The sequence below is a fragment of the Staurois parvus genome, unplaced genomic scaffold, assembly GCF_062004578.1.
Source record: "Staurois parvus isolate SC_StPar_1 unplaced genomic scaffold, SC_StPar_1.0 ptg000470l, whole genome shotgun sequence".
NCBI lineage: Eukaryota > Metazoa > Chordata > Amphibia > Anura > Ranidae > Staurois > Staurois parvus.
Window position 1 is genome coordinate 1,605,046 of NW_028318266.1, and position 10,540 is coordinate 1,615,585.

At 39.0% G+C, this 10,540-nt stretch overlaps 1 protein-coding gene across 1 annotated transcript; it reads left to right on the forward strand.

Moving 5' to 3' along the window:
- Positions 1 to 9,350: 9,350 nt before the first annotated feature.
- Positions 9,351 to 10,049, forward strand: LOC149452501 (olfactory receptor 11A1-like). Its single transcript, XM_089689248.1, has one exon. It carries the CDS (start codon positions 9,351 to 9,353, stop codon positions 10,047 to 10,049), a length of 699 nt encoding a protein of 232 aa, XP_089545374.1.
- Positions 10,050 to 10,540: the final 491 nt, after the last annotated feature.

Here is a 10,540-nt window from a genome sequence, read left to right on the forward strand (position 1 = left end):
ATCTTCAAAGGATTGTAGTTTTAAAAGTATAAATCCTACACTGAAGAGCTTTATATTGTGAGAATCACAAGACCCAGACCTACATTTTGATGCATAGTGTGTCTCTGAAATATTAAAAATGAAGGTACAGTCACAGTTTAGAAATTGCCCTTCAAATTTGAGGTGGCTAGAGTGGAGTTTCAATGAATGTCAATGGGCGGCGTGAGTTGCAAACAAATGGTCATATTGTGAAAACTATCAAGATTATGGATTAGCCGTGGCCTTTGTTTAGTGACAGCAGGGTTAGCTGAATGTTTTGATAAAAGATTTGTGTAGGTGGGCTTGAAAATGAGGGAGTGATGGCAGTTTAGAAATCATGTCCTGATTTTTCAGCTCACACTCTAGCTTTTGTCAGCTCCCACTCTAGTTTTGAACATTCCGCCATTCATTCCTATGGGACCAATTTCACTACAAAAACGCCGATATTTTGTGAACCGTTTGGCGAAATGTTCCACAAAGTAATAGCAATCCAATCGGGAACAATCCGCACGTTTCGGTATATTACTGTCTATGTAGTTTAAAAACTGTGGAGGAGTTAGGGGGGTAAATGTGGCTATAATAATAAGAATATATATGTGAGATAACAATAAATGGTTGCCATGCAAGAACACTTAATATGAATTAGAAAATCTACAATTTCTGGGGAAATGGTGTGAAGTGGTGTTCTTGCCTCCACCAGTAGTCTACAACTGGAGTGGGCGGAGTAGCTTTTGTCACTCTGCTAGCTGCTGACCCCCCTTGGGTTGCTATGGCAACTCACTCCACAGCAAGCTCAGAGGAACTTTTTTAAACAAACTGCTCCAACTTGCTCACTTCACTGGCAGCTGCCATCTTCAAAGGATTGTAGTTTTAAAAGTATAAATCCTACACTGAAGAGCTTTATATTGTGAGAATCACAAGACCCAGACCTACATTTTGATGCATAGTATGTCTCAGAAATATTAAAAATGAAGGTACAGTCGCAGTTTAGAAATTGCCCTTCAAATTTGAGGTGGCTAGAGTGGAGTTTCAATGAATGTCAATGGGTGGCGTGAGTTGCAAACAAATGGTCATATTGTGAAAACTATCAGGATTATGGATTAGCCGTGGCCTTTGTTTAGTGACAGCAGGGATAGCTCAACATTTTGATAAAAGATTTGTGTAGGTGGGCTTGAAAATGAGGGAGTGATGGCAGTTTAGAAATCATGTCCTGATTTTTCAGCTCACACTCTAGCTTTTGTCAGCTCCCACACTAGTTTTGAATATTCCGCCATTCATTCCTATGGGACCAATTTCACTACAAAAACGCCGATATTTTGTGAACCGTTTGGCGAAATGTTCCACAAAGTAATAGCGCAGCAATCGGGAACAATCCGCACGTTTCCGTATATTACTGTCTATGTAGTGTAAAAACTGTGGAGGAGTTAGGGGGGTAAATGTGGCTATAATAATAAGAATATATATGTGAGATAACAGTAAGTGGTTGCCATGCAAGAACACTTAATAACAAAAAAACCAATTCTCTCATGACCACAGGAATCATATACACAGTGAGAATTGAAGTCATCCTTGTGTTCTTTTTAATTCCCTCTGTACATAGAAAGACTGAATAAATACAGTCCATGTGATTCAGTGATACAGTCCAAGGGCCAGATCTCTAGACTGCAATGAACAATTTGGACTTTGTAAACACAATATTCTTTCTTGTCCCTGTCTTGATCTGTGTTTTAATTCAAGGATTTGAAAGTTTTTGTTGTCAAGCAATATTATTTATTATTATTATTAATATTAGTATTATTTATTCTGCTGTAAACATGTATATTCTAGAAAGTTACCTTTTCAGTTATTTTTTTTTTGTTTAGCTTTTCTTTTTTTTTTGTAAAAATGAAGCATTTCACCGAGAACAAGGATGATAGGTGGCTGCAGAGGATGAAGATTTCAACTAGAAATTAGTAACATTAAAACCTATAAACAGGTCAATACAGGTAAGCTGCACTATTTCTCAATAAATAGTAAGTCTCAATAAGTCCATCCTGAATACGGCTGCCAGATTCATTCACCTTTCCAACCGCTCCATCTCCACCACCCCCCTCTGCCAATCCCTCCACTGGCTTCCGATTGCGCAATGGATCAAATTCAAACTGCTAACACTGACGTACAAAGCTGTCCACCATACTGCCCCGAACTACATCACTGACCTAATATCCAAGTACCACCCAACACGCACACTCCGCTCCTCACAAGACCTCCTTCTCTCTAATTCCCTGGTCTCCTCCTCCCATGCCCGCCTCCAGGACTTCTCCAGGGTGTCACCCATCCTCTGGAACTCCCTGCCCCAACCCATCAGATTATCACCTACTCTCCTCTCCTTTAGGCGCACCCTGAAAACCCACCTCTTCAGGGAAGCCTACCCCACCCCCTGCTAACCTGCCGACCTCCTCCACTCTTCCTACCACCCCATCCCCCACAGCTATCTCCTCCTGTACCACCATCCCCTCCCTCCTAGATTGTAAGCTCCAAGGAGCAGGGCCCTCAATCCCCTCATGTTTTGCATTGTATTGGTATTGTTCTGTCACATGTTCTGTCCCCCTCTGTAATGTACAGCGCTGAGCAAACTATTGGCGCTTTATAAATACTGTATAATAATAATAGTAATAATAAATAAATGGACATCCAAATGTTCAAGGATAACTTCACTTTTGTGGAAAAAATATAGAAAACAAAATAATATAACATACAATTGCTACACATATTGTAATGTAATGGTATTTAAAAAAAATGACCGTTTCGTATTAATCTGTGGCTGCTGTAATTTTCTGTAAAGCCCAAAGCATATAGCAGGGGTCTCCAAACTTTCTAAACAAAGTGCCAGTTTACTGTCCTTCAGACTTTAGGGGGGGCGAACTTTGGCTATTGGAAGTAGAGAAGGTGGGAATAGACAACACCCCATCTTTGGTGTCAGTGGGAGGAATAGTGCCCCATCATTGGTATCAGTGGGAGGAATAGTGCCCCATCATTGGTGTCAGTGGGAGGAATAGTGCCCCATCATTGGTGTCAGTGGGAGGAATAGTGCCCCATCATTGTTATCAGTGGGAGGAATAGTGCCCCATCATTGGTATCAGTGGGAGGAATAGTGCCCCATCATTGGTATCAGTGGGAGGAATAGTGCCCCATCATTGGTATCAGTGGGAGGAATAGTGCCCCATCATTGGTATCAGTGGGAGGAATAGTGCCCCATCATTGGTATCAGTGGGAGGAATAGTGCCCCATCATTGGTATCAGTGGGAGGAATAGTGCCCCATCATTGGTGTCAGTGGGAAGAATAGTGTCCCATCATTGGTATCAGTGGGAGGAATAGTGCCCCATCATTGGTGTCAGTGGGAGGAATAGTGCCCCATCATTGGTATCAGTGGCAGGAATAGTGCCCCATCATTGGTGTCAGTGGGAGGAATAGTGCCCCATCATTGGTATCAGTGGGAGGAATAGTGCCCCATCATTGGTGTCGGTGGGAGGAATAGTACCCCATCATTGGTGTCAGTGGGAGGAATAGTGCCCCATCATTGGTGTCAGTGGGAGGAATAGTGCCCCATCATTGGTATCAGTGGGAGGAATAGTGCCCCAATGATGGTGTCAGTGGGAGGAATAGTGTCCCAACAATGGTGTAAGAGGGAGGAATTGTCATTACTGCTATTGGGCCCCATCATTGATGTCATTGGGAGGAATTGTCCCCCATTACTGTTTTCATTGGGTGCGATCATTTATGTAATTGGAACATGATGTGCCCCTTCATTGGTATCAGTAGGGGAATTATGTCCCATTGTTGGTATCAGTGGATGAAATAGTACTCTAACCCACATGGAAGAAAAATATATTTTATATATACTTTACAAATATTCTTCTCAAATATATAGACATACACTTGAAATACTACAATTTTGTCTGTATTTAATATATAAAAAAAAAATAAATAAATAAATAAATATATATATATACACTGTATGTCAAAATTTGTTTCTATATATTACAAAATATATACGAAAATATTTTTAAAAATACATTTTCAAATATATTGTATGTCTTTAACAATGCGTTTAATCTAGATTTTTGGAATACATTTACAAATATATGTAAAAATATATGTTAAAATAATTTTTTTATATGTTGAAAAAAAAATCTGAAGAATATATTTAAAAAAAAATATATATTAAAAAGTATGTTTCCTATATTTTGTAATATATAAAAAAAGGCATTTCAACATACAGTATGTATATATATATATGTAGATATATATATATATATTTTTTTTTAAATACGGCCAACATTTTGTAATATGTAAAAAACGCATATCAGCATACAATATATATATATATACTGTATATATATATATATATATATAAATATATATATCCCTATATATATATTTCAACATACAGTATATATATATTGTATACGGCCAAAATTTTTGTATTTCAAATATATGTCAATATATTTGGGAAAAATATTTTTAAAATATATTTGAAATATATTTTTTTTCAATGTGGGAAGGGCCAGATAAAAGCAAGCAAAGGGCCGTATCCGGCCCTCGGGCTGCAGTTTGGAGACCATTGCAATATGGCAACCTGGAGCCATTCTGTACACAGTTGGTGTATGTAACACCCCATACACATGTAATTTCCTGCTTGTCTGATTGGCTCACTGATTTTCCAAGAAGTCTGCACTAAGATATGTCATATTTTTAGCATCCCCTGCAGCAGAAATGTCATTTTGGTGAGGCAGTTATGGCTAATTACTTTGAAAGGGATGCAGACACTGCAGCTTTTCCCACCAAAACACTGAGAGTGCGCTAGGTGATTATAATGAACCCAATCCTCCAATTCAGAATCAGTCTGCAAAGGACATGGTCAACCAAATGTTGGACTCTGCAACAAAGTTTCTTAAAATCCATGTAATGTACATTGATCGTTCAAAGGGGATTGCGTTTTTCTCAACAAAAGGAAAGTTATAATTGAAGGTGTTTCCAGGAAACGATACTAATCTTAATCCTAAACCTAAGCATGCAAAGAACATTTTTGCCAAGCAGGAACACTGCAAAATCTTAAGGAAGTCCTTCCTAGAAGAGTGGAGGCTGTTATATCAGTGAAGAAGGTGCATCTCTATATTAATGCCCAGGGTTTTGGAATGGGATGGCGTAAAAAAATTTGATCATGTAGTGCATGTGTACCTAATGCAGGATTTCCAGCACCACTGTTTCCAATCATCCCAGAACTACACAAGATGATCTTGTCAATGATCTCCAGGCAGCTGGGACCACAGTTTCAGCTGCCAACTACAGGAAACGTCTGACCTCTGTGATGGCAATCACAACACTTCCCACCAGTCCTCCTCTGCATCGTTCAGATGTTCAGTGGCAAACTTCAGGCAGGCCTGGTCATGTGCTTTCTTGAGCAGAGGGACCTTATGGGCACTGCAGGATTTCAGTCCTTGTCGGCGTAGTGTGTTACCAATTGTTTTCTTGGTGACTGTGGTCCCAGCTGCCTGGAGATCATTGACAAGATCCTCACGTGTTGTGCTGGGATGATTCCTCACTGTTCTCATGATCATTGACACTCTAAGAGATGAGATCTCCAGACCTAGGGAGACTGACACTTGTTTTGTGTTTCTTTCATTTGTGAATGATTGCACCAACTGTTGTCACCTTCTCACCAAGCTGCTTGGCCATAGTTTGGTAGCCCAGTCCAGCCTTGTGTAGGTCTACAATCTTGTCCCTGACATCCTTGGACAGCTCTTTGGTCTTTGCCATGGTGGAGAGTTTGGAATCTGATGGTTTGATTGCTCCTGTGGACAGGTGTCTTTTATACAGGTCACACAATGAGATTAGCAGCACTCCCTTTAAGAGACTGCTTCTAATCTCAGCTTGTTACCTGTATGAAAGACCCCTGGTAGCCAGAAATCCTGCTGAATGATAGGGGATCAAATACATATTTCCCTCATGAACATGCAGATCAGTCATCATTTGTTAGACATGCATTTCTTTTGAATTTTTTGTTGCTATTCTGTCTCTCAGTGTTACAATACACCGAACATTCGATTTTTAGACCGATCATTTCTTTGTGAGGGGCGAACATTCAAAATCAGCAGGGGAGCAAATACTTACTTCCATCACTGTCAGGGCTCCCGATAAGACCAGAGATGCGTGAACTGACACAGGGAAACGCAGGCTCAAGTTTGGTGTAACAATATAATTTATTAAGGGTTATACACAAATATAATGCACAATATAACAAAACCAAACCTCCAACTGATAATGGAATGTACACAGATAAGAGCAGTCAGGGCTGGCGAGGTGGAGTGGTCAGGCGGGCCGGGTCAGGAATCATCGGGCAGACAAGACACAAAGGAGTAGGCAGAGCGTAATCAGATGGGCCGGGTCAGGAACAATCAGGCAAACAAGGTACCAAAGTACAAGGTACAAGGTACAAGGTACCAAAGGAGCAGGCTGGAGAGTGGTCAGGAATAGCTGAAGTCAGGACAGGCGGAGTTCATTCAGGGTCAGGATCAAGCAGAATCAGGAATCAGGCAGGAAGCAGACAGGATGCAGGTACAGGGGCTCATGGGAAACATACACCAAGGCACTGACTGCAGGTCTGGCCATTCCTTAAATACATCTCCTGCAATCAGCCTCAGGTAATGGCCGACTGCAAGAGTGAGCTTCTGGTTGCTGAGAGCACCCACTGGCCAGCCCTGGTACTGCAGCTCACAAGGCAGGTGAGTCCCACCACCATTGGCAAGTCCATTCCTGATAATCACTGTATGCTATAGATCAGGTGTGGGCAACTGTGGCTCTCCAGCTGTTGTAGAATTACAAGTCCCATGAGGCATTGCAAAACTGACAGTTACAAGCATGACTCCCAAAGGCAGAGGCATGACGGGACTTGTAGTTCACCAACAGCTGGAGGTCCACAGTTGCCCTGTAGATAATTACTGTACATAGCTGGTAAGGTTGAATAAAGACAGTGGTATATCCGGGTCAACCTGTGTGTGTGTTTATGTTGCTACCAATTTCCATATTCCCGTACTTTGTGTTCACTGAGAAACACATCCAAACGTTTATCTACACTCCCTGCTGACACCACCAACTGTGGAAGGGAGATCCACTTCCCTAGCACTCTAACAGTAAAGAACCCCTACACTTAATATTGAACCACTTCTCATGCAACTTGTTTGGCCACATGCCTTCTTTGGAGATCTTGGATTGAGTAATTTCCTTTCAATAACTCGAAAATTATTAAAGAATTTTACTAAATAAAACATTATTTCAAATATACTGTAACTAAGGTAAATATGAGACGCTAATAGACTCCTGACTGTAGGGAGGGGGGGGTAATAATGGGGTAAATGGAATGTGCATGTATACCTATTTTTTATAAATGTGGTGTTCTTTTTGTACTGGAAAATCAAATAAAAGTTAAATAAAAAATACTCCTGACTGTAAATATTCCTGACTGTATTACAGCATTGTATTTCTAGATTTTGAAAGCAGTTTAAAGGAAGGCTGTGACAGTTTGCTGTTCTGTTTTGCACTTTAAAAAAAACTGGGTTGATTTAATAAAGGCAAATAGGCAAGGGAATTTTCCCTTCACTTATTGAAGGGGTGAAACGATGACTTCCATCATCCAGTCATGTGCAAGCAAACATACCAATTTTTTTTTATTTTCCTTGCACATGATTGGGTGTACGTTGCAGAGTGAACTTTCACCAGATTCACTAAGCTAAGGGAAAATTCCCTCGCAGAGTGAACATTACATTGCAAAATGAAAATCCTTTGTGCCTTTAGTAAATCAACTCAATAGGCATCGTGCTGTAGAAAAGGAAGCTTAAAGCTGAACTCTGGGTGCTCAGGCACTTATCCCCCTCCCCCTCCAACTAATTGTTGGGTTAGCACCAAAAAATGCTCACCTAAAGCATGTAACGTGGCTCCCAATCTGTTCTTTTTTCCAACAGAGAACGAGGAGGTTGGTATTTGGGTGTCTAGGTCACAGCCTGGGTGACGTGGACACTTCCTATTGTCTATCAGGGGGTGTCCTCAGTAGAGAGATGACTCCTGGAAGAGGCAACCGGTCTACTGCAGCACTGGATCCTTCAACTGGGACTCCCATCACCGGGAACATGACCGGAGAATTTTGGTGGATATCTAAATAAATCTAAAGGTATTTATTTAGGATGCATGGGTTTGGGGGGGCAGGGTGAATGTTACAGGTGATCTCCTAGATTGTAAGCTCCAAGGATCAGGGCCCTCCTATCCCTCTTGTATTGAACTGTATTGTTGCTGTATTGTCTCCCGTTATATTGTAAAGTGCTGAGCAAACTGTTGGCGCCATAAATCCTGTATAATAATAATAATATATAAATCCTGTATAATAATAATAATAAATAAATCCTGTATAATAATAATATATAAATCCTGTATAATAATAATAATATAAATCCTGTATAATAATAATAATAATAATAATATATAAATCCTGTATAATAATAATATATAAATCCTGTATAATAATAATAATATATAAATCCTGAATAATAATAATAATAATAATATATAAATCCTGTATAATAATAATAATAATATATAAATCCTGAATAATAATAATAATATAATAATAATGATAATAATATATAAATCCTGTATAATAATATGTAAATCCTGTATAATAATAATAATAATAATATATAAATCCTGTATAATAATAATAATAATAATAATAATATATAAATCTTATATAATAATAATATATAAATCCTGTATAATAATAATATATAAATCCTGTATAATAATAATAATAATAATAATAATAATATATACATCCTGTATAATAATAATAATAATATTAATAATAATAATAATAATATATAAATCCTGTATAATAATAATAATAATAATAATATATAAATCCTGTATAATAATAATATATAAATCCTGTATAATAATAATAATATAAATCCTGTATAATAATAATAATAATTGGCATGCCCGAATATGGGCTTTAATGCTCTAATACAATTTCTCTCTCTGCAGATACAGAAAAGGGATCATGAAAGAGAAAAATGGCACAGCAATCTCATTTTTTTTTCTTTTGGGATTTCCGGACATTGGTGGCTTCAAGAATCTTCTCCTCATTTTTATTCTCATAGCTTATACTGCTGCACTTTTTATTGATGGATTGATTATTGTAGCAGTCTCAACCAGAAAATTTGCTGCCTCCCCTATGTACTATTTTCTTAAAAACTTCTTGTGTTCAGAAATCTTGTTAGTGACCCTCGTTGTTCCCAACATGTTACGGGTCATATGGTTGAATGGAGCCACCATCTGTGTCTCATGCTGCATCGCTCAGAGTTACCTGTACTGTGCCTCAGGTAGTACAGAAAGCTATCTTCTCTCAGTGATGGCCTATGACCGGTACTTGGCCATATGTAAGCCTTTGCTCTATAACAAAATTATGAGCCAGAATCTTCAGAATTCCCTGGTGATCTTCTGCTGGATGCTTGGCTTTATGTCCACATTGGTAACGGTGGGTTTTGTGGCTCAGCTTACATTCTGTGGACCCAACACCATTGACCATTACTTCTGTGATCTTGCTCCTTTTGTTGATCTTGCTTGCTCAGACACTTCATCTTTTGAGATAGAAATATTAATCCTCTCCTTTCCCATCATGATCATACCATTTGTTTTGGTTTTGGGGAGCTACAGTTGTGTTGTCCTATCCATTCTCCGTATGTCCTCTATCACTGGGAGGAAGAAAGCTTTCTCAACCTGTAGCTCTCACCTCTCTGTAGTGACAATTTATTTTGGGTCCCTAATAATCATTTATCTGGTTCCATCAAGCTCTCAAACTCTAAACAAGATGGTGTCAATGCTTTACACAGTGGTGACACCCTTGTTTAACCCCTTCATATATAGTATAAGAAATCAGGAAATCCGAGCAGTCATGTGTGCAATGATGTCCTCACCGCAGATACATAACAAGAGTTAAAAATATTGATCAAATACCACTGAAAGAAAAAAATTACATAAATTTGCATGACCGCGCAATTGTCAGTTAACCTCCCTGGAGGTATTCCCGAGTATAGCTCGGGGCATAGACGTCACCACGTACCCGGACTCCGATGCATGGCGAGTACAGGCAGTGTGAGTCCACACGCCGCTCAGGCTGCACATATTTTATACAGAAAGCGCTTTGATGATTTTTAACTTGTAAGTGCAAAATTGGCACCAATAAATTTTTATGCTCATCAAGGATAAGGCACTATTCCTTTCTCTTTTTCCTCTGGCGATACGCTGAGTAATAGGGTGAAAATATACAACAACCCTTGGAGGGAAGACCTTACCCAGGATCCATTCACAGCAGAACAGTAGGAGAAAAGAGGAGAATCATTCAGTCTTCTACTAATAGAACACACCAAGTAACTCATTTCATTCTGAGAAATTTTATTTTGGAAATCATGTGAACAGTCCATTTGCAAT